This window comes from Triturus cristatus, chromosome 3_1, assembly GCF_964204655.1.
Source record: "Triturus cristatus chromosome 3_1, aTriCri1.1, whole genome shotgun sequence".
Taxonomy (NCBI): Eukaryota; Metazoa; Chordata; class Amphibia; order Caudata; family Salamandridae; genus Triturus; species Triturus cristatus.
Genome location: NC_140583.1, coordinates 646,459,402 through 646,484,822, shown reverse-complemented (window position 1 = coordinate 646,484,822; position 25,421 = coordinate 646,459,402). Strand labels below are relative to the sequence as shown.

Here is a 25,421-nt window from a genome sequence, read left to right as displayed (position 1 = left end):
ATCTTGACGAGATACACTGCTCAGTTCGTATATTGTTCTGCGCACGAAAAAAATCACATCACAACTTTCACACCAATTGCAATGCGAAACAAATTCCGGCGATAAGACACGTTAGCACCAGGGATTTTACACCTGCTTTCTGCTGGTGTTAAGCAGGACAACTACCTGCACCATGAAAGAGAACACAGCCAAGAGGCACACCAGAACACCCACAGGTGCCATAGAGTCAATGAGCATGATACAGGGATACCCATGAGGGCCACAAGACTCATCGCAACAACTTCAGGACCGCCAATGCCCCCCAAACCCGCATCTGAGCAAGTGTGTCCCTGTGGTCATTGTGTTAGCATGATAGGCACGAGCCCTGCAATATCACAGTGTGCTGTCACCTCAGCTTTGGCAGTGAGCCTGGACATGTAGCTACGCACGCATCCTCCTGCATGTACAACCGGCGTGTGTTGGTCCGGGGTACACAGGTCAGCGCAGGGGTGTGCCTATTCGGCAAGGGGATCGGGGTGTCTCGGACATGTCCGTGTACAGAAAGTGCGGTAAGAGTGTCTCTGTGTTCTGGTGTGGCCTGCCACAAGGGCCGCAGCAGTCGATGTTGTAAAGTGGCATGCACCACCTCCAAACGGCACTGTGATGGTGTAGTTGGAATGCAGCAGGACATGCGCGAATAGGCATTACAATGGTGTGCCGTACGAGTGCACGAGATACAACAGCGCACCGTACATAAGTGTGGGGGCTCGTGTGAGGGAGGAGCAGCTGTTTGGCAACGTAACAGACAGTGAACTCGCCCATGTGCCACGTGCTGGGCATCTCATCCATGATGACCACGGTCGCAGACATCCCACAACACCAACGATTGGCCTTTGTACACATCCTGTATGAATGCAGCGTGGTTTTCACTTCTATGCTCGTTCAGTGGTGTGATGTTGGCAGGTTGTGTGACTTGTGCTCCTTGTTGGTGTGTTTCATTTTGGCCATTGTTAGTCTATATGTGTGTTGTACTTAATTGTGCATGTGTGCCATTCTGCCCCTCTCCCCCCTCCCCCCACTCTCTGCTTCTTCCTCTTCCTAGTGCTGTTGTGTCTATAATTTTGTTGATGCACACATAAATACATGTAAAGAATAAATTAGAATAGTTCCTTGATTCTTTTAGGTTTCAAAACTTCTCTATTGGTTTTCTTTTTAATTTTCCATATGAACCGTTTTTTTAATATTCAACAACACATAGAAGTCAGAAGTGCAACGTATTCTATCAACACACTTTCTAGAACATTCTACAATACGTGCAGGTTAAAAGTTCATCAATTGTTTAAAACTTTACGATATTTTTTTGTAACATTTTCTTGAACATTTAATGACACGTGCAGGTTAAAATTTGACGATTGTTTTAAGTTCGAACAGTGCCTTCCAAATGCAAGTAGCAGGTGTGGTTGAGCTGAGCAAATTTTCTCCTATGATATGTACTCCACGTTGAAACTGCTTTTTCTTAACCAATCACAAAGATGCTTTTCCACAAAACTAATGTGCACCCTACTTTTAAAAAAGATTGGTTTTCATGATATCTTTAGAGATAAGTTATAGATAGGAATTAGCATTTAAAAAACCTTTGAAATTCAATGAAAAAACCATAGGTTTCAGGGGTGTTATAGTTAGGAATTGGCATTTAAAAAACCTTTGAAATTCACTGAAAAAAACAAAGGTTTCAGGGGCGTTATAGTTAGGAATTGGCATTCAAAAAACCTTAGAAATTCACTGAAAAAACCATAGGTTTCAGGGGTGTTATAGTTAGCTGGACATTTCCCTCGTACAAAACCCTAGAAATTCCCCTGTTATAGTTAGTTCAGCTAACTATAACTCGCGCCCCCGCAATGCACTGCTGATGACGTCACATATTACATCACTCATGACATGGTCAGTGACATCACTGATGACATCACTGATGACATCTCAAATGACATCACTGATGACATCACTGATGACATCATCAATGTGATAAATTACTGCATCTTCTCACAACATAATTTAACCGTTGATACACGAACTCAAAATTTCAGACGTCCATTCTCAAAACCATAGATACTCCAATATCAATAACTACATACCCACTTATTAACTCTTAGGTCTACATACACCTCCACTCATTCACAGTCACTCATACTTACAGTCACTCCGTACAAGACTATCATATGCATTTATACACCTACATAGACACTCACACACCACCAATCATCCATAGAGATACTGTCACACCTAGTCAGTCATGCAAATAATTAATCACACTCCCATTTACTAACCTATGCAGTTATACACACTCAAGTTCACTTACTCATAAAAATAGTACCACATTCTTACGCTCTTATACAATCATTGATATAAGCACACACTCATCCATACAGCCACTCTCACAATCACACACTCTCACATATACCCACTTATATACTCTTACACGCATATATACTGCCTTTCACATATGTAGTTAGTCACAAATGTACCACTGAGATATACATTCAATCCCTAACCCATACATACACTCACTCAACCATACAGTTCATCACAGATGCACTCTTAAAACCATGCACCCATAGAATCAGCCACTCACACATCTATGCACAGAGTCACACACAGCCTACCCACACAAACACTCAGGCACCCATACAGATACTCAGACAACCAATCGATAACCCATATAGACACTCATATAGCTATTCACAAAACCATGCATCCACTTATACACCAACAGACAGAAACATACAGACATTCACACAGTTTAGTCACTAGTCTGCAGTAAGATACATTTAATGAATCACTTATAGAGTCAGTTACGCACCTAGAAAATCATCCATTCACACACTTGTACAGCCACTCATTCTTCCACAGGCCTTTCACTATAAATATATAAAACATATTTAAAATTTACAGAAACACACAGTCACTGGATGATGTCATCAGTGATGTCATCAGTGATGTCATTTGAGATGTAATCAGTGATGTCATCATTGATGTCACTGACCATGTCCTGAGTGATGTAATATGTGACGTCATCAGCAGTGCATTGCGGGGGCGCGAGTTATAGTTAGCTGAACTAACTATAACAGGGTAATTTCTAGGGTTTTGTACGAGGGAAATGTCCAGCTAACTATAACACCCCTGAAACCTATGGTTTTTTCAGTGAATTTCTAAGGTTTTTTGAATGCCAACTCCTAACTATAACGCCCCTGAAACCTTTGGTTTTTTCAGTGACAATTGTGTCCTCAAGAGGTAGTTCCCTTGAGAACATATCAAAATATATTGATCATTTTTTGCAGCCTCTAGTGCAAGGTTTACCCTCCTATATTAAAGATATAGGGGACTTTTTGAAAATCATCAAAGATATCACCTGGGAGGATAGTTACCTACTAATGAGCATGGATGTATGCAGTTTGTATACGAGTATTCCCCAGAATGAAGGAATTGATGCATGCAGATACTTCCTTCGGGGAAGATCCTTGTCTTTTCTGTTACATACAGAAATGATCATAGAAATGATTTCAATTTGTCTTAAAAACAATTTTTTCTTGTTTAACAAACTGATGTACAGACAGACCCAGGGGCCGGCGATGGGAAGCTGCTTCGCCCCCAGCTTTGCAGGTCTTTACCTCGGCTGGTGGGAGGAGCAGATTGTCAGAAACACCAGACAATACCAGGACCACGTCGTCCTCTGGGTAAGATATATTGACGACATTTTTTGCATTTGGAAGGGCACTGAAACTCAGGCACAGGATTTTGTTTCTGATCTAAACAAAAATACTATCAACCTACAATTTACCAGTTAAACCAATAGTTGCTCTATTGAGTTTTTAGATTTAGGATTAGAAATTCACAACAAAAAGATATGCAGTAAATTATTCAGAAAAACAACTGCAGGTAACAGTTTGTTGCATGCCAAGAGCTGCCATCCAAAGAATTTGATAAACAGCATTCCATTTGGGGAATTGTTACGCGCCAAAAGAAATTGTAGCACTGAAGAGAATTATGTACTTGAAAAAAAAATGATGAGTCAGAGATTTTTAGAGCGTGGCTACAGCAAAGCTACGATTGACTCAGCTATTGAGAAAGTAGCCAAAATAAAAAGAGAAGACATGTTCCTGAGAAAGGAAAGGGTACAAACCAATGACCAGTTAAGATTCATCACAACGTATCATAATCAAGCATGGGATGTAAGGAAAAGTCTTAATAAATTCTGGGAAATATTAAAGACTGATGTAGACCTTAAAGAAAAGATAGGCAACCACCCCTCAATCACTTTTAGGAAAGCTAAATCCCTGAGAGATGTGTTGATGACAAGTACGATAAAAGAAATAAAGAAACCGAATGCTATACAAGGTTTCTTTACTTGTAATAAATGCAAGGCGTGCAAATTCAGTCAAAGCTGTAAAACTGTGAAATTAAACAATGAAAAACCAGCGTACAAAATTTTGAAGCATTTAACTTGTGACACAGAATATGCAATCTATGCACTCAAATGTCCATGTAATCTATTTTACATTGGAAGTACCATTCACAAAGTAAAGAAAAGGATTTTAGAACATTTTAGAGCTGTAAAGAAAAATGACAAACAATATCCGGTAGCCCGCCATTTTAGTTTGAAACACAACCAAAATGTAAATCTTCTTAAATTCTATGTATTGGATTGTGTCCCCCAAAGGGAAAGGGGGGGCAATCGTACATTGGAGTTGAGGAAGATGGAATCTAAAATGATAATTAAGTATGACACCATGTGCCCTACAGGTTTGAACCAGGATGAGGAAATGTCAATACATTTAAGATAAAGTAATTGTCCAGAAACTGCAACAGTCTAAAGATGTTTTTAAGGGTTTTTAAGGTTTTATAAATTTTGCTTTCACACAGCAGTCCGTCTAGTTAACATAAATTTTTGATTTGTTGCAGGATTGAAGCAGATACCGAAAAGCAGATGTATTAGGCTGATTATATGTATAAGAAGAAACCACACTATGAGGATTATAACTCACTTGAGTTCAAATGAGTTTATGTTTTGTATGTTTAATAATACAATACTTTACACCCACTTCGGCATTATCGGTATACAGTTGTATTAATATATTTGTTTTCATAATATTGAAACAAGCAAACACATAGAAGGTTGGCATAAACATTTAATAGTGAATTGTAACCTCTGCTTTGTCTATACAAATTTTGATCATGTCGAACAAAAACTTTATTGCAACATTGTAGCCGACAGTATGTTTTCCATGTTTACTAAAATTAACTGAAGTGGGACGCTGTAACTTTAAAAGTATCACTTGCACTTTGAATCCCCGCCCGTGAACAAGGAGTGATTGAAACTGCGAAACGCGTAGGGACTTTCGTTGAATAAAGCAATAAAGCACGTCTTTAAACAGAGGCCACGGTACCAGTGAGTTTTATTTCACGAACAATAACTGGATTGCGTTGGATATATATATATATATATATATATATATATATATATACATTTATATTCAGTTTAAATTACCGCCAGTAGGTAATATATATATATATATATATATATATATATATATATATATATTACCTACTGGTGGTAATTTAAACTGAATATAAATGTTTATCTTTCACAACGAAGCGCATAATATGTCCACCACGTGCGCACGGTGCGCAAAGCGCATCGAGCGTACATGGCCCATCCACGGCACTAACTGCGTAAAGTGGGCGCGCGATGCGCGAAGCGCACCGCGTGCTCACTGTGCGCGCACGGAACGAACTGCGTTAAGTGGGCGCGCACGCCACGAATGGCGTAAAGTAACTTAGCATTTAAAAAACCGTACAAATTCACTGAAAAAAACCATAGGTTTCACACACGTTATAGTTAGGAATTAGCATTTAAAAAACCTTGCAAATTCACTGAAAATCCATAGGTTTCACACATGTTATAGTTAGCTGGACATTTTACTGATAAAAAACCAATGAAATTCCCCCGTTATAGTTAGTGCAGGCAACTATAACTCACGCGACCGCAATCCTCTGCTGATGACATATGTGTCTTTATGAAAAAAAAATATTTGTAATATATGTATAGCTAAAATTTAATGGAAGAAGACATAGGCAAATAAGTGTCTAAATACAGTATTCGCATCAGCAGAGGATTGCGGTCGCGTGAGTTATAGTTGCCTGCACTAACTATAACGGGGGAATTTCATTGGTTTTTTATCAGTAAAATGTCCAGCTAACTATAACATGTGTGAAACCTATGGTTTTTTCAGTGAATATATATATATATATATATAGATGCCCAAAGGTCGGGTCCCAAGATCTTACAGATCATGCAGCTTTTTGGTGAGACTTCGGGTCTACATATGAATGTTGGCAAATCTACTATATTTACAGATGTCTATGGCACAACATTCCAATACCTTGTGTTCTGGAAGTCAGTTTTATTAACAATCATTTGCCCCACTTTGGCAATGAAGTCCCCACATGTGAATTTTTCATTTTCTAAATTTGACATGGCTATTTTTAAAAAATATTTTACTGAAGGCCACAATATTTAATGGAGGAGTAAACACCTTAATTATACTTTTGGACTTCTACTTATTTAAATATGCACTATTTTCACATTAGATGAATCTGAATATATTTGTGTCATGCCACCATGTACCATGCATGATCATGCATGCCACTGTTGAAGCATATCGGGAGGCTGACAGAATTTCAACACTGGGAGTTGTCATTTTCACTAGTTTGCAAAGCCATGTAGAATTTGAACAATTTTTTAGAGCCTAATAATCTAGAAATAGGATAAGACATGCCTATAATTAGGGATATTGTCCTGTGAGGACATAGCAGCATTGATCAATGACATTATACTGTTGCATGTGAACAAAACAAGATCTGGGAACATTGGTGAGAACATTTTGGTATTTCTAATCTGTTCCTGTGCAAGCAAATGTGGAAAATGTATCTCTTTTAAAGTGATTACCTATGGAAAATGCCTTGGGTCAACCCTGTTGTTTATATGTAATGAAATGAAATTTAGATTTATAATGCACGCTAATACCTGGAGGTGTCTAGGCGCGGTGGCTCCCCATGATGTACTAACCAGAGAGGGTATTTATAATGCTGTACGGGCTAGTTGTTAAAGAGCTGAGTTTCTAAAAGTTTACGAAATGCCAGTAAATTGTTTTCTGTCTTAAGTGCCAGTGGGAGGGAGTTCCACAATCTGGCTGTGCCTTAAATAAAACTTTTCCTCCCCAAGATAACGTTTTGGCCCTGGGGATTATCAGATTTTCAGAGGTTGCAGAGCGCAGCTGCCTCTCTGAAATATACCACTTGAACTTGTCTGCGAAATAGTTGGGGCCCAGGCCATGTTATGCTTTGAAAGCGATACAGAGGGCCTTGAATTCTATCCTTCTTTTAACTGGAAGCCAGTGTAAAATTAGGAGGGCATGGGCCACTGATTGACGTTTCGGGATGGCAAGTAGTAGGCGAGCTGCTGCGTTTTGGAGGACTTGCATTTTGTTGAGGAGGCGTGACTGTATGTTGAGAAACAGAACACTACAATAATCTATTCTAGACAGGACCAAGGCTGTAACCACCGTTTTCTGGAGTTCTGACGGGATGTAGGGGAGAATTTTCCTGATAGCTTTAATCATGTAAAAACATGCGGAGGTGATTTCATTGATTTGCCCCTCGAAGGACAGCTTGGTGTCAAAGTAGACTCCTAGGTTTTTCACCTGGGAGATGGGAGTAGGGAACTCTCCCATTTCCTGAGGCCACCCGCTAGGTTGCCAAAAGGAGGTATCTTGCCCAAATAAAAGTACCTCAGCTTTCCCTGTGTTCAACCTCAAACAGTTTTGGACATCCAATGCCCAACTTTGCGCTTACATTCCTGAAATCTCTGAGCAGTGTTAGTTGAGTGCCCTGAAAAGGACGCTATGATTTGTGTGTCGTCGGCATACGACACTGTCTTGAAGCTGAAAGACCTTATGAGAGAGCAAAGGGGGGCAACGTATAGATTGAAAAGTGTCGGGCTCAACAAGGAGCCCTGTGGCACCCCGCATGGAAAGGTGAACCAGGACGATGTGTGTCCGCCAAGCTCCACTCGTTGCTCCCTGTCATAGAGAAAGGAGTTCAGAAGGGCCAAAGCCTTGCCCCTAATCCCTACAGAAAACAGTCGGCTGATTAGGAGATCATGATCCACCTTGTCGAATGCCGCCGAGAGGTCTAAGAGGATCAGGGCAGTCTTCCCACCCTTGTCCAGGACATCTCTTATTTCAATCAGTCAGTCAATATACTTTATTCGGTTTTTGTTTGCAAAACCATAAAAGTTACACAAATACAATACATAAAGACAATAAAATATTAACACTATTTAAAAAAAAAAAAACCAGACTCCGTTACCTCACTGTAAATAATCTAAAGACATATCTAAAAGAGAAAATTCTACATGTCCATAAAGTGCCTAGATTTCAAAGATGCTTTTAAAAACCCTACTATAAAAATAATACAATCATCCTTCAATAATTGATGGTACATAAGAGCTGGTCTGACTTGGTTAAAATTTAATTTCTTTAAAATAGGAACTAAAAAATACCTCCTTGGGACTTCATATAAGTTACAAAAAAACATAAAGTGCAGCAAATCCTGAGGAGACTTTCCGTCGCAGCCACAGGAGGCTAGCACTTGACCTCTGGAAGCCCTCTTAGGTCTTGCTAGCAGGAGGTGAAAAAGGTTGAGCCGGAACCTAGTTAAAAGAAATTTTTCATGTGTCGTCAAGGACCCCATAAGATATGGTTCTGACAAAGGTGTTGATTTAAGCGGTAGGTATGCTCGAACACTCGGTTTCTGGACCTCTACTGAATCCCGATCTGCTTGCCATCGGCTCAGAAAGGCAGACTTAGTTAATTCCACATCCTTTCTTACGATAACATCTGGGTTAAGAAAAAGGATGCCCCGCCCAATCCAATCAAACCCTTTTTTAATATAGTTAAGCCAGGGAATACGAACCATGTTATCTAGGCCCAGACAATTTTTTAAGATCAAATGAGTGAGGATTAGGTCTTTATTTAACCAACACTTTAGCCAGAAAATTAGAGGGCGTAAGGCAAGAGTGTCGCTTAGGTAGGGGACACCCAATTCCTCGTGTACTGCCATATTTGAGGTTCCTCGCGGGACACACAATAATCTTTTTAAAAAACCATTTTCCACTACCTGGAGGGGTTCTGTTGCCGTGTATCCCCAAATCTCACTACCATAGAATGCTATCGCTAGACTTTTTGCTTGATACACTTGCAACATTGCTCCAGTCGGTTTCTTCCCCACTTTTGAGGCAAAATTAAAAATTGCTGCATTTGCCCAAACCAGATCCCCTTTTTTTCTGAATTTATGGGTCCCACTTAAGTTGTTCGTCAAATAAGACCCCTAAATAAGAGAAAACGTTTGTGCGGGGAATCTTATCATTACCAGTTCTGAACTGGAAGCTCCTCTTCATATGACTCCCCACCCTCATGACATAGGACTTCGAGGTATTGATGGACAAGTCCCAGTCTGACATAAAACACGAGAATGCAGCCAAAAGAGCTTGGAGACCCAGTTCAGTTCTGGATAGTAGGACGGCGTCGTCCGCGTAAAGCAAAACGGGGACGCCCCGCCGTCCTACATAAGGGAAATCAGCTCCAGATGCCCTCAACACATTTTCTAAATCATTAATATAAAAATTAAATAAAAAAGGTGCCAAAATACAACCCTGACAGACGCCCTTCTTAATCTCGAAGTCCCTTGGCACCTGCAGATCTTGAGAGTACCTAACGTTAGCTGTGGTCGTTGAGTGCAGGTCCTCAAGAAAGTTGACAATGCTGTTTCCCACCCCCATTGCCCTCATGGACTGCCATAGCTTAGTCCTGTTTACACAGTCAAAAGCAGATGACAAATCCATGAAGGCAAGGTGGATAGTTCCAGAATGTGCTACAGGGTATTTATTCAGTATCATAAAAATATTAAGACACTGAGCAACAGTGGAGCGCCCCGGTCGGAAGCCATACTGGACGTCCGACAATATCTTGTTCTCATCCGCCCAGCTTGTTAGTCTCTGTAAAAGGACACGACCCACCACTTTGACCACTGAATCGATTGGTCTGTAACAGTGAGTACTGTTTCTATTGCCCTTTTTAAAAACTGGGACTATAGTTGAAGAAGCCCATGACTGGGGGCACCCATTCTTAGCCGCGACATTAAATAGGGACTCAAGAATCGGAGCCCAAATCAGAGGCTCTGATTTGAATAAATCTGGGGGGATCCCTTCTGGGCCTGGAGTTTTATTTATGGTTAGCCCTTGGATCGCTTCCAGGATCTCATTCATGTCAAAACTTATCACAGCATCTTCCCTAATTACGGGCTCTCTATAAGTAGGCTCAAGCGGGCATTCAAACATAGTTTTAAAGTGACATACCCACTCCTCCTCTGTGATGTGAGCCACAAGGCCCACACCTCCTTCCTTATCAAACAGGGGTCCATTCACAACACTCCAAAACCTGGCACTGTTCCTCAGAGTACCAGAGTCGATCAGCTCTTTCCAAGCATCTTCCTGCAGGGCTCCGTTGCGTTTGGCCAGTGCTAACTTATATTCCCTACGACAGCCATGGATCTCAGATTGGATTCTCGGTCTTGCTGCCAGAGCTTCCCTCAACCGTTTAGCTGATTTGGAGTAGCTGGCATCAACGCATCTGGACCCTGTGACACAGTGCCTTTAGCCGGAGCACTTAACAAATCCCCCACTGATTGCGCTATTACCTCGTAGGCGCCAAGGATCTCATTGGGAGTGGACCTCGCAGATGTCCATAATTTTAATTCCTAGGCACAAGATGTTTTCACCTTATTGAAAAAACTAACGGGAGACACCTGGGACCATTTTAGTCTGCGCTTTCCATCAGTTGCTTTCAGGGTACCCCTATTCAAAACCTCCCCCGTTTTTATCAGTAGTGGGCCCGACATATAGACTGATACAGGGTTATGGTCACTAAATTCACTAACTACAATGTTAAAACCACTACAAAAAGATTGTAGCGACGAAGAAATTAAAATAAAGTCAATGAATGATCCTCTTCCAGTTCCTTTGAACGTTGGTACAGGGAACTTGGTATGAGGGTCAGTTAAGGACATCGTGACCACTAGATCTAGTTCATTTAAAATATTGTTTAACAGTTCCCCTTGAAGATGTTGTTCAAAATGAAAGCCCCTCATACAGGGACAACCCAACTCCGAAGTGCAAGATAATGAGGGGTCACCGCAAGGGTGAATATAGAAATCACCAGAAATCAAAAAGTTACAAAATCTGTGGCCCATGGTTTGTTTTATCATTGTACCCAGGTTGTTAATATTGCACACCTAATGCGGACGAACCGTCAAGTTATAAAAGTTAAAAAATCCCTATCTAGTGTCCCCCCTACTTACAGACAATGCCAGAATTCCTAAGTATGTAGATGGGGTCACCTGCAACTTACAGTCAACGGCCACTGAAATGTAAGTAACTAGGCCCCCCCTAGGTCTGCCACTTGCCGATGGAATGGCCGGGACAAAAAATACCTTGTAGCCTTCCAAAAAAAGGTCACAGTCCACCGACCACGTTTCTTGTAAGCAAATTATAGTGTATTGCTTCACGTAACATACCCACCGAGGATCTAGGAACTTATTAGCCAGCCCAGCAATGTTCCAGGATAAAAAGTTATTAGGCCTCACTGCTGTATGGCACACAGCTGCTGCCCCTAAAGCCTGAAGAGGAGTAACTGATAATGATCCAGGGGACACAGGGGCCTTAAGTCAATCGCAGTTCTCCAAGCCGGATAAGGCCGCAAATCTGTTATCTGTCACCAATGTGTGGGTGCCACATAACTGCCCATCCAAAGCAGGAGCTATTTCAATCAAAAATCTATATAATTTGTCTTATAGAAACTGCTATGTGTGGTAGGCAAATTTATCATCCATTTCAGTAAGTCCCTCAAATGTTTCTTGCAGCATTGAGTCTCTTATCTTATTTCAGTGACAACCAGAACGGCTTTGACACTCAAGGTACATTTCCTGTTCACACTATCATTCGTCACTCTCCAAATACAGCCTTGCCCACTTTCCGCCCCCATTCGCAAAGGCCCTATCTGTCCGCGCAGTTTCACCCATCGCTCTGCCAATCTCGTGTCTCCCATTCATACCCTTTCCTACCCTGCCCAGAGTCCCAGTCACAGCCTAATCATTTCACCTTAAACTATTTCAGTGAAAAATATTTGTATTCAAATTGAGCTGTTCTAGATGTTCACAAGATGCCTCGGTAGGTACAGGGGTCTTCTGTGAGAAAGCAAGAGCTCTGGATATCCACCTGGACTCATGCCTGAGGATCGAAACCTGTAATGCTATCGACATGGAGTCAGGGACCTTCACAGTGACATTTCCTAGTTAAATTAATTGTTATTCATTTAGGTACGATTCCCGTTTCCCTCACAAATATTACACTTTGCTCTCTTTCACCTAGTATTTAGAACATTCTCATTTTTATCTTTCATGGCTCTATATTTCGCTTCTTGGAAACAAAGATATCTCGGAATGAGGGTGTGGAGGGTTCTGCGTGAGACAATGTATTGTTTTCAAACAAAATAAACATCAATGGAATGCTCCAGCAGACGTCAGTATAGTAACATCTGGCTAGTAGAGTACAGCCTTGAAGTCTTAGTTAATGTTATGCGGTTATACAGTGCCCATTTCACCAACAATTCAGCCTGTTTCAAGGAGCAATGTCCTACAGATCACAACTCCTGAACATCCCACCAGCTCCCCCTTTGCCATCCTTCCTGTTTTATCCCCCTCCCCCAAGGCACCAGTCAGGTGAGACCATTCATTCCCCACCGGTTGCATTTCATGGGAAATCAAGAGTATTTGTTTAAAGCTCGCTTGTTCCAAAGAGCTGCAGTGCCCTCAGGTTTGATAGAAAGTCTCTTAGGTGCGCTAAATAAAGTAGTAGATGGTCGCTCAGTGGGCTCCACGGCTTATCAAAAGTCTTGCTCGTGTATGGCATGTGTGCATTGTCTGAAGTCCCTGGTTTGCGAAAGAGAGTGTATCCATTTGGCAATTGTGGGGCTTCTTTCCTTTCACAATGAGCAGCTATAAGCCCCTTAGGTGTCCCCAGATTGTGGTGTAATCTTTTGTATTGCCTTCTCCTAGGAGTAGGACCAGATCACCGGTAGAGTTGCTTTGGGGGTCACGCTTTACCATTTAGACAAGATGGCTAAGTACTTCTTTCTAATATGCTTTTATTAGGTCACATTCCCACCATATGTGAACCGCCAACTCCATGCTCTCTCCACTCCACCTAAAACATAGGCCCGATGTATTTAGGTACATCTGTTTTAATCTTTTAGGGATACGTTACCAATGCATCATCATATGTATTCTGATACCTGCGTGGTAGGCTTTGGATGCATTTAGGTATGCTTCTGTGTGTAGGGAGGCTTTTAATAGGAAAGTTGTGATATTTCAAGATGTGTGAGACTCTGGGTGCTTTAAATCACTCTTCTGTTAACTCATGTGACTGGATGTTTGTCAAGCAGGGATCAGGTCAAAAGAATTATCTGTTAATTGTTAAATTAATTATTTACACCGATGTCAAACCAGGGTTTAGCATAAACCAACACATCAACTTGAGTCCTGCAACTAGACAGAAAATGATTTTCAAAGATGGCTGTGCCACATATTACTACAGCAAGTTGACTGCGCCAACATTTAGGAAGCAGAGAAATTGTTCACATAAAAAGCTGCCATTTCCAGACCTGCATCCAGCGCTGGCATCTCTTGGCTCTCAGGTTTCGGGTTAGGGGCTTTTGCTCTTGGATCATCGGTTCGAGATGCCTGAAGTACTCATACAGTCTGTTGGTCCACTGTCCAAGGGACCTTATATGTAACCATAGGAAATCTGCGGGATCAGAAGGATAGCACGGTTACTGAAACATGTTGTCTCCGTCTAATCTTAGAATCTCATTATTGTTTGCAGAGAATATCACTATTGGGTCTTTGTCTGATCTATTAGCAGACATACACCTGAATAAAAGGACTTCTGGTATCTATTTGACATCTTATCGCAGGCACAGCAGTGTAAGTATTGAGAGAAAGAGACACTGAATGGTTTTGCCTGACCTATCAGATGCCAGGTATATGCCTGGCCTATCAGCAGAAATGTGCAGTGGCATATCAAGGGGGTGGCGGTCTGCCCCGGGCGACACAAGTTTGGAGCAGCGGTCTCCCCATCCCCCCACTCATACATGAGGCTGTCGCAGGGCAGGAGAAGCGGGGAATTGCAAGCATCTCCCCATTACCTGCAGCTATCACAGGAATTGCCAGCACTCCCCCATTCCCCCCCGCTCTCACATGCGGGCCTCCGCAGGCCGGAAAACGCAATGGTGGCTAAAGGTCTAGCTACGCCACTGGAAGTGTTAGTAGATTAGACCTCTGGCTGCTCGCTGTCTGACATATTAGCAGAAACACTTCACCATCTTTTTTGCTTTCATTGATAGCATGATTATAGCTTTATAGCTCACTGTAGTGAGCTTTATGACCATTAAAGGCTAGCTCCAGCATTATAAAACCCAAGCCGATGGTGAGGGCCTTTAACAAGGGAGCGGACCTTTAATGCTCAGTATAGCTCAGTTACAGTGGGCTATGAAACTATTAGAACACTCTTCCCCATGAAGGCCTAACAACCTTTTTTAGAAAATGAAGGCATTGTTAACTGAGGGTTGAAATCCCCTGCAGCTCAAAAGCTTTTGTTTCACAGCTCTTGCTGTGAAGGTTCAACTGTTAACAGCCACATGCAGGGCCACAGCTGTTAACTGTTGATCATTCACAGAAAGAGCTGCAAAAACAGAGGCTGTCAGTATCCTGCTGCATACTTTCTGCCTTTCGCTTTCGCTTTCCCCTGCCCAATCCCTATATTTTGGAATGGAAGGGGAAAGAGGAAGATAGAGAACATTGAAATGTTGTGAGCAGGGGTCTATATCAGTTTATGAAGGCCGCTGCTGCTCCATTGTCTTCATCGGAGCTCCCAAAATCCCAATGATCTAATTTGGTTTTAGAAATATAGTAAATTCACGATTGTGTAATTTAAAGATTTGTAAGGAATTGGCAATTATATCTACCTGATCGTTTGTTAAACAGATTGTTATTTTAGACCTGTAGCATTCCTTCAGCCCAGACAGTTTTTCCTTGTTGCTTTACAATACATAGATTTTGCCTTCTTTAGGTGCTTCCTCCGGAGAATTTTTAATTTCAGTTTACTGATTGCTTGCAGACATTATCTTGAAGTAAACACTGAAGTCCCAGCTCAGTTCTTCTTTTCTGGGTGCGGATGCTGACAAGATGGCTACTTCGAGCGGGACCTTTCCGACCACCGGAGCCGTCAATACTCATTCCAAAGGGCATGGACTGAGTGCATCCATGGAGCAGGCATGGGGGCACAGGTAGCTGTCTTTTTTTTCATTTTTGAGTCTTTTTCAGCCTGTTATTCCCCTGTACCGTACTCTCCTCATTTACCTGCGGTTGCCCCCCCCATTTTGAATTTCGGTGGGACACAACCTCTCTACACAGCCTCCTCGGTGCTGCTTGCGGCGTGGTTTTTTAAGGCGCTGCCACAGTCCAACTTGGGGTGTTCCCCTCACTGCTCCTTTGAAGTGGCGCTTTTCTAGTGATATGTTCTGGTTACAGGATACTTGTCGCTTTGCTGCTGGGAAGACTCCTGAGGTGCTGTGTCTCAGTGAGAGTATGCCGGTTGCGCTTCTCTCCTAAAATTGCTTCATTTGGACTCTAACTCCTTGAAGGAGAGCCTCCTTTTGGAATGCGAAATTGGAACTGCTCTATTTATCTGCCTTATTAATGCCCTCACATGTCTCCTAAACTGAATTGCCGCGCCTACTGAGCTATGTATTTCGTCTGCCCCTCCATGTGAGATATCTTCTTTGACGTATTCTGTAATGCCATATGGAATTGGTTGTTTTCGCTCAACTTTGACGGCACAACTGGTGCAGTGCCTCATAGCTCATTCTCTGTTCTCCCTATCATGTCCCCACCCCCCGGTAGATGGACTCAGCCAAACTGTTCATGCTCTGAGTCCTCTCCTTATTGGTTAGTCATTATCTGCCAGGGTGTGGTGGCCACGACTGAGTCTGGTTGGCGGACATTGAATTTCTTCCTCGCTGTTGTGCTGGCAGGTCATCTCACTTCAGCTTTGTTGTTGCAAAGAACGTGAGAGGTTTTCTTTTTTCACTGCTTGCCTCAACTGCTGCCTGTGAGATTTAAGAATCTGTCCTTACACGCTGCAGATCTTTTGAAGAGCCTCAATATTTCAATATATTCTCATGTATGAAGTCCTCTGCCTCTCCTGGTCAGAAAAGTACCTCAGCAAATATATCTTCCTCCTGCAAGTAACCCAGTCTTGCTGCTCCTTCCAACTCGCCTACCAAGTCGCCACTACCCATAACAATGGAAGACCTTATGGAAGAGATAAAGAAGCTGATTAGGCCTTTTGTCATTGACACTAATGCTACCCTCCAGAGGTTGGATGAGAAATGGTCTAACTTAGACTCCAGAATGTCTGCTGTGAAACAGAGGATTAGTGATACTCAGGACTTGATACCTCAAGTCGCGGCTATGTCCAAAGAGATTGCTCTCCTCAAGATACAAACAGAGGACTTAGAAAATCGTAACAGACGAAATAACCCTCAAATTTATGGTATTCCTGAGGGCGAGGAGGGGTCAGCCATGCTTGCCTTCTTAAAAATACACATTCCCAAGATTGTAGGTCTCAAAGATGGCACAACTCTTAATTTGCAGCGCGCTCACCGCATCGGCTCTAGAACTGGGGGTGCATCTTCATCGTCAGCGAAACATCCCAGAGGAATATTTGTTTTATATTTGGAATATAGTGAACTGTTGATGGTCCTTTCAGCAGCAAAGTCAAGGAAACAGATGTTATGGTCCGGTCCAAAAAATTTTTTTTACTCAGGATGCGGCTCGAACCACGGCAGCTCGTCGCAAGGAATTTCTTTCTCTTAGTCCAGCTCTCCGTTCTATGAATGCCAGATACAGCCTGGTTCATCCTTGATTCTTCAAGCTTACTTATTAAGAGAAGTCCTACTCTTTCGACCGCCCTGAAGACTTAAGACAATTTATTTCGCGCCATAAAGGGGACGAGATGGATTTTGGAGGGTCCTGAGCAACATTGTTGATTCTGCCCTGTGATTTGTGTTCTGAGATTAATGTTTTCATTTTAATGTCCTGAAGATGTTTATCTTTTATGCTGTTGTTGGTTATGGTCCATTGTTGCTGTTTTCTCTGACCATTATAGCTCGTTAACCTTCTCAGAAGCCTTTTCTTGTTGTGGTTTTCCTTTGTCTTTTTCCGCAGATGTTTCTCTTCCTGTGCTGACCCAATCACCTGATGTCTCTCTCCTCCCCGCCTTTTCACCCCACTCCCTATGTTTCCTGTTACCCCTCGTGTCTGATAAGTGTTGAAAACTCTATTTGTTATCTTGGTCATCGCTATTCGCCTGTTTTGCATTTATGTTTTTTTTGTTATGTAGTTGCTCTCTTGATTGGTTATTTTATATTAGGCTCCTTCTTTCCTATTTATTTTCTTTTCTACCTAGTGGTTTTGGTTGCTCTCGGGTGTCTTTGTTGGATCTGCCGCCTGTCTTCTTTTGCAGCTTCCCGCTTCTTCATGTTATTTTCTTTACTCTGGATATTTATTCCGTCTTTCTTGACTGAAGTCCCGCGGCTTCCTGTCAACTGTTGGTTTTCTATCACTTATTTCTTCTACTTTTTCTTTCTTTCCTTTCTCCTCTTTGTTCATTCTTCTTTTTTCTCTCTGTCTTTCTCATCTTCTGAATTCGTATCTCCTTTTTCGCGTGTATCTTCTTTATTTCCTACTCTTCTCTACCTCTTTGCAATCCTTATTTTTTACCTTTTTCAAACTCTTTTTTTATGCTTTGTGGTTTGCACTTCAATGCTTTAACCCTTACTGACTTTGGTTGTCTGCAGATTGACTGTATAATTTTATTGAATTTTGTAATGCTCTTGTTATTGTTAATGCCTTTTTTTCCTTGCAATGAATGACAATTTTCGGATTATCTCTTGGAATGTAAAGGGATTACGTAATCCTGTTAAAAAGCAACGGGTACCTACCCATCTCTCCAAGCTACAATGTAACATTGCAATGCTACAAGAAACACATCTTAATGACAATGATGTTAATTCCCTTAAAAAGCAATGGGTAGGTCATGTTTATAGTTCCCCATCTAAAGACAGGAAAAAATGGAGTGGTGATTCTTTTTTATAAATCCTTATCCCTTACGATTGAAAAAGAAGAGAAGGATGAAGATGGTCGTTGGCTTCTCCTTCATACTCTTATTAATGGATCCCATGTTTCTCTGCTTAACATTTATGGCCCCACAGGCATCGACTCACAATTCTGGCAAACCATGTCACACACTCTTCATGCATGCTCTGACTCTAATCTCATAGTGGGCGGTGACTTCAATCAGGTCATGGACCCTTTCACGGATAGGAAATCTTGTTCTAGGTACATTCCTAATAAAAGGCAAAAGACTTTTGCTGGGACTATCCGTGCGAGGGGCCTGGTTGACGCCTGGAGAATATATAATCCCGATAGTTTAGAATATACGTTTTATTCCTCCACTCATAACTCTACCTCTAGAATTGATTATATTTTCTTAAGCTCACATCTCCTTTCCAACCTATTGCATGCAGAGATTGGTTCCATTCTCATTTCTGATCATGCTCCTGTTTTGATTAGTTTAGATCCTCCTTCCTTCCCCTCTAAGTCTCGTCGTTGGCGTTATAATAATTACCTTCTTAAAGATTCTTCCTTTCTTGGATGCTTTAAAGACTTTGGGCCATATGTAGGTAGCTAAATACCGGTCGGTAACGTCCGAAATTCGGTAAATATGCCATTACCGACCGGTATTTAGTCAAGTGAGATGTAGGAGGCCAAAAACCAGTTTTCGGTAAATATGAAGCGGTAAATACCGATTCATATTTACCGAATACAGATTTACCGAATCGGTAAATATGAAGTGGTAAATATGAAGTGGTAAATATGAAGTGGTAAACATGAAGTGGTAAAACTGAAAAAGACATGTAGGTAAATTCGGTAATTAAGAAATCCATAAAATTCGATAATTAAGAGTCGGTAATTAACACAGATTGAAAGCAGGTGGTAAGCTTCAACAGTGCATATAAGCAATCCCAAAATGCAACAGCGTGGACAACATGGCCGCTCTGTATGTCATTGCAAGGCGCCTACGTCTACAGGCAGCAGGTCTGAGGATTTGGAGACGGGAGGAACGCATCTACAGACAGCGCATCACACTCTTTCAACAGACTGACGCAGAGATACATGAAAGGTACAGGCTACACCCACAAACCATCATGGACCTGATCAGGGACCTGCACCCACTCCTGGACCAGCCAACAAGAAGGGCGCATGCCATACCACCACATGTGCAGGTGCTCTGCAGCCTACATCTACTAGCATCTGGCAGTTACCAGGGGGTGATAGCTGCGGTGGGCGGTGTATCCCAGAGTTGCCTGTACCGTTTCTTCAGGAAGTTCCTGGATGCCATGATGCAGAGAATGCACCACTACATCAGCTTCCCAAACACACAGGCTGAACTGCAGAAAACTAAAACTGACTTTTATCACATGGCACAGTTACCCCATGTCATTGGCTGTATTGATGGCACACACATCCCAATCTGCCCACCAGCTGCCACTGAGCACATCTACAGGAACAGAAAGTCCACCCACTCCATCAATGTGCAGGTAATCTGCGATGCAGGGAACATCATCACTGATATTGTAGCGAAGTTTCCTGGGAGCACCCACGACTCCTACATCTTCCAGAACAGTGGGATCTACACACAACTGCTTTCTGGAGAATTTGGAGACGGATACCTGCTAGGTAAGTAACAGTGACGGCCCATGAGACTTGCAAATCATAGTGTATTGAGACATGTGACTGATGGTTCACTTTCACTCACCTAGGCGACAGTGCATATGCCGTGCGGTCATTCATCCTCACTCCCTACCTACACCCATCAACCCAGAGTGAGAGACGATATAACGTGGCACACAAATCTACACGCAACGTGGTGGAGCGCACGTTTGGACTATTGAAAAGCAGGTTCCGCTGCCTCCACAAAAGCGGAGGCGCACGCCAGTACACACCCATCATCTGTTGCAAGATCATTGCCACTTGTGCAATGCTGCACAACCTTGCCACAAAGAGAGGTACAGAGGTGGAACTAACAGATTTTGAGGACAATGAGGATGATTCAGGTCAGCCAGAGGACAACGCTGCTGGAGTGCCAACAGCAACAGATGGGAGAGAGAGAGACGGGCAGAGATCACATGCAACTATTTCTGAGTAAGTAAGGTGACACAGCCAATTGTTGTATGTCATGACGTAGTTTTAATGCGGCACTACGCCACAACACCAAAAATATGCCATTCTGGCAACATTGCGTATGTACAAGGAGTAAGTCCAGGGTTACGTCACCCAGTAGTACATGGCTATGCGGTGCAGCATTAATGCTTGCGTCCACGCGCTACAGTGTGTGATGGCACGGATTGAGCCTCCTCACTACTGCCAACCCCAAGCCGCCTGCTGCTCCTGCAGGTTTCTGGGACCGGGGGTGTTATGCTGCTCCTGCTGCTGGTGTCGATGCTTTCTGCAGCATCCCCTGCACCACTTGTGGCCGCCTGACTGGTCAATAGCACCTCCAGGGCACTGGTGACCTGCACCATCCCCCTAGTAACATCGCTGCTGCAGTGTGTCAGGCCCTCCTGCATGTTCACTGAGCGCCGGCAGAGTAGTGAAGTTGCAGTTGCCAGGCGGTTGAGTGCCCTGGTGTGCCTGTCTCCCCTCTGGCGTTCCCGGCGCCTTGCAGCTCTATCTGCGTCTAACTTGCTGCACAACAGCTTCATGGACTGTGACACGTCCCGCAGGCCCGCTGCCATGTCAGTAATCCCCGCCGCCATTGCGCTGATGTTCCTGTCCATGTTTTTGAATGTGGTTCTCAGTCCCCGCACATGCCGCTGAACTGACATGACTGCCTTTGTTTGTACACATTAAAGATAATGGGGTAACCCAGTAACCCTCAGAACCTGGGCATTTGTGATAAAGGCAAAAAATGGTTCTGTTGGGAATTGATAAGCTTAGTTAAATATGCAATAAATGCTAATTCTTATTAAGTAAATATTCATTCACAGAGCGAAAAAAGTATACACACATGAACAAGAGGATTCAGAAATTAAATTATTTTTTACTCTATAATCAGTAATCGGAAATTTTTCTCTCAAAAAGGTGTGCATTTACAGGTCTGACCAACCATAATACAAATACAACATAGAAACTTCAGTGCTTACATATACTCATTGACATAAAATCACATTTACCATATATACGAATAACCGAAATAACAAAAATACAATAATACAGACAAAGTCCAAAATCAAGAGCATTAACCACAATTGGACATGATTTCCTAATTCTGATTGTGGAAGTGCGTGGACAATTTGGACAGAGTACGTCGACGTTTCGACCCTATATAGTAGTGCTGGGTTGTGTCCATCTAGGGCGGGTCTTCCTCAGGACAAAAAGTTGGGCTGGCTGCCTGTAAGTACAAATAATTTTACGTAAGGGACATGTGTGTATGAAGAATAGAGGAACAATGAAGGTTTCCCTTAGTGCCACGAACGCTCACCTGGGGTCAGATTCGTATAGGATTTTAATTTCCTTATCTCGCATTAGAGATGTCAGCCGACATCTGAATTAATCAGGAATTCTGAAATCAATAAAAGACAGAAATAGGCGCTAGAAATCCCTATTGTAATTGACGACATGTAATGAGGTGTAGTAAACAGGTCACGTACCTTTACAGTCGATTATTCAACTGGCAAAGAGTGGTGCCGTCAAAACGATCGCCACTTACTGAAAATGAGAGGGCAATGTTTAGCGCCAAACCGGAACGCCTAGGTTAATTTTAACTATTTACACAGTAGACTAATGTGTTGTTATTCAAAGCAAAAGAAAGTGCGTGTTTTGCGCACACGACATAATTTATCAAGTCTTTTTCTATCGTACAGCCAAACACGCGCAGGGTTTAAAATCATTCTTACCGAATGGCACTCCTGAAAACACCTCCGTGGTTAATTTTAACTAGTTACACAGTAGACTAATGTGTTGTTATTCAAAGCGAAAGAAAGTGCGTGTTTTGCGCACATGACATAATTTTTCAAATGTTCTTCTATCTTACAGCCAAAAGCACGCATACCGAGTGGCACTCCTGACAACAACTCCGTGAGTGACCCGACTAGTTGCTTTTAAGGCTGTGAAACTGAGGAGTCCTGTATACGTGGTATTTTAAATGCAATTACCCAAATGTTTCTCCATTGTGACACCACTTTAAAAATCACTACGGTTTTCAAATACATGTATTCTCTTGCGGGGAAAATTGCTATAAACAATTCACTGAAATACGCTTAAACCGCTACAAAAGCAATCATATAGCGCGGCACGCCTAGGCGCCAATGGTTTTAAAACTCACATAGTTTTCTCCGCAAAGACGTCTGTGTCCGTCTCACGCTCTGCAGCTAATGACAGCGAGGCGAGGGTGAAGCGGGCTATATGACGTAATCCCAATTGGTGTCTACGTGCAGGCTGTCAGCTGCTCGTAGACAAAGAGAGAAAAATTTCCGATTACTGATTATAGAGTAAAAAATAATTTAATTTCTGAATCCTCTTTTTCATGTGTGTATACTTTTTTCGCTCTGTGAATGAATATTTACTTAATAAGAATTAGCATTTATTGCATATTTAACTAAGCTTATCAATTCCCAACAGAACCATTTTTTGCCTTTATCACAAATGCCCAGGTTCTGAGGGTTACTGGGTTACCCCATTATCTTTAATGGATATCTAGTGCAGGTTCCTACCTGCGAGGGTTCTTTGGAATCATTCATTGACTTTTCTGAAAATATAAATAACATAAAGAAACATTGTCCTACAGTGAGGACTATATCAATAAATTAATTCAAGAGCAAGCAGAGTTTGATTATTTAGGTACTGGTCTAACCCCTATAGACACTACCTTAAATGATAAGCTATCACGCTTAGAAAGATTAGAAAAGAAACTGATACGCACAAGACTACATGGCCATGTACTAACTAAGTACTTACAAGCAAATATAATCCCAAAGGGACTTCAAGTTCGAAACGAGCCAGCAATCTTTATTGATCTACCAAAATTCCGTGAAGGATTTAGTTTTGTGGCTAACAACTGCTCTCGACACTGGATGGTGTTGGGGGTGGAAACAGCCCTTGAATATGCGAAGAAACTGATTCAAGAGATATCAGATCTAAGAAAGGAGATCCTAGAAGATAGGGGTTTGAAGAATGCGAAGGAGGCCTTAGAGAAAGCAGATAAAGCAACAGCTGAATTCAACACTATAACTTTGAACAGAAAACTGGAAAAACTTGCCAAAGATATTAAGGCGTACGACAAAAAGACCACATACCCGTATACTAGTGACGACTATTATACTCAAGACTCTCAGGGCTACTACACCAATCGGAATAGACAATACTCACGGAGATTTGCGACCTTCTCCAATTCCTCTTTTGGAAGTGGGTCAGAGAACGAATCGGAGAGAGCAAGTACTAGCTCAGACCCTCGCACACTTCCAGACGGAACTACTTTTCAACCCCTTGAATCAGCTTTCCAACAAGGTCCAACACATCAATCTCGGACACGTTATCACGATAACTTTGAACCATCTACTTCGTCTTTTTTAGGCGAGCCCACGTGGATCAATCGAGACCAGAACTGGGGGAGACCGACCAGATGGAACCAAGGGCGCGGCAACAGACGCGGGAACACCAGAGTCCGATTTCAAACACAGCCACAACAGAATCACGGAGAGATTCGGACCAGACGTCAGACTTACCGATGGTAACTAATAGGTCAAATAACGAACTGACTTTAACATTGGAAGCATCCACTACAGAACAAGGAACAACAAATGCAATTACAAATACTAAAGACCCTATACTGAATATCTCAAATTACATCCTGAATAAGGCGGAACACGATATCCTGTCGAGAGGGTTGTCCTTTGTACCTACCTCAGTACCTAATTCCTTTAATATTAAATTGGAATTGCAACAATTCTTCAGGAAGATCCGTCTAAAATACTTCTTTGTGAAAAATGAAAATTATAACAAAAAATTGGCAGCAACAGACTTCCGTCCGATATCAACCTTCACGCCGGCTTCTCACTTGATGAATGAAAGAATTATAGCCTTTGAGAAAATAGTGATGAGTGAAGTCATGGAACTGTGAAACAATTCCAAGTACATTAAACACAACATTACCAAAGAGGAAAGACTAGCCCTGCACACATTGAATAGCAATAAGTCTATTGTTATTAAGACTGCTGATAAGGGTGGAGCGGTGGTAGTACAAAATACAGAAGACTATATACTTGAGATCAATCAACAACTTGGTTGTACTACGAGTTATACCCGGATTCCTGGTGATCCTACTAAGGAGATCGCCAAACTAATTAGGGATCTCACTAACTTTGGTATTGATCAAGGATTCCTCTCGGAGCCAGAGAGCAAGTTCCTAAATAAGACAAATCCTAGGATACCCACTATTTATACTATCCCGAAGGTACATAAAAGCTTACAGAAACCCCCCGGCAGACCTATCGTGTCGGGTTGTGGCTCAGTGTTGGAACCACTGAACCAATATCTTGACAGCTTTTTGCAGCCATTCGTTGTGGAGACCAGATCGTTCGTCAGAGACACAATGCACACTATTACACTGTTTGAAGACCAACCTTTTGATGGGACCACACAGTTATTTGTCACACTTGACGTGTGTTCACTATACACAAGCATACCACAGGATGAGGCCATTGAAGTCATCAGGAACATACTAGAAACCCGCCCTACACCTCACTGGATTCCAACTGACTTTCTTGTACAATTACTGCATATCGCTATGGAGAAAAATTACTTCATCTTCCAAAATGCGTTTTTTTACCAATGCAGAGGAGTAGCCATGGGAGCCGGGTTCGCGCCGAGCCTGGCGAACCTGTACATGGACCATTTCGAAGACAGGAACATTTATTCTGATCAAAACCCCTATATCGATAATATCACTGCCTGGAAACGATATATCGATGATTGTCTTATGTTGTGGCGGGGCTCGGTTGACCAACTGTTGGAATTTCTATCATGGCTTAATGCGCGTAATACAAATATCCAATTCACCATGGCGTACAGTGATCAATCAATCCCCTTTT

The 25,421-nt window shown here is 42.2% G+C and overlaps 1 protein-coding gene across 1 annotated transcript in view; it reads right to left on the bottom strand.

Moving 5' to 3' along the window:
• NOX5 (NADPH oxidase 5) overlaps nucleotides 1-25,421 on the bottom strand; it is a 195,922-nt gene that overhangs the window by 74,667 nt on the left and 95,834 nt on the right. The window contains exon 9 of the mRNA XM_085646368.1: nucleotides 13,812-13,954. Coding sequence (XP_085502494.1) covers nucleotides 13,812-13,954 — 143 coding nt within the window. The remainder of the gene's footprint in view (nucleotides 1-13,811; nucleotides 13,955-25,421) is intronic.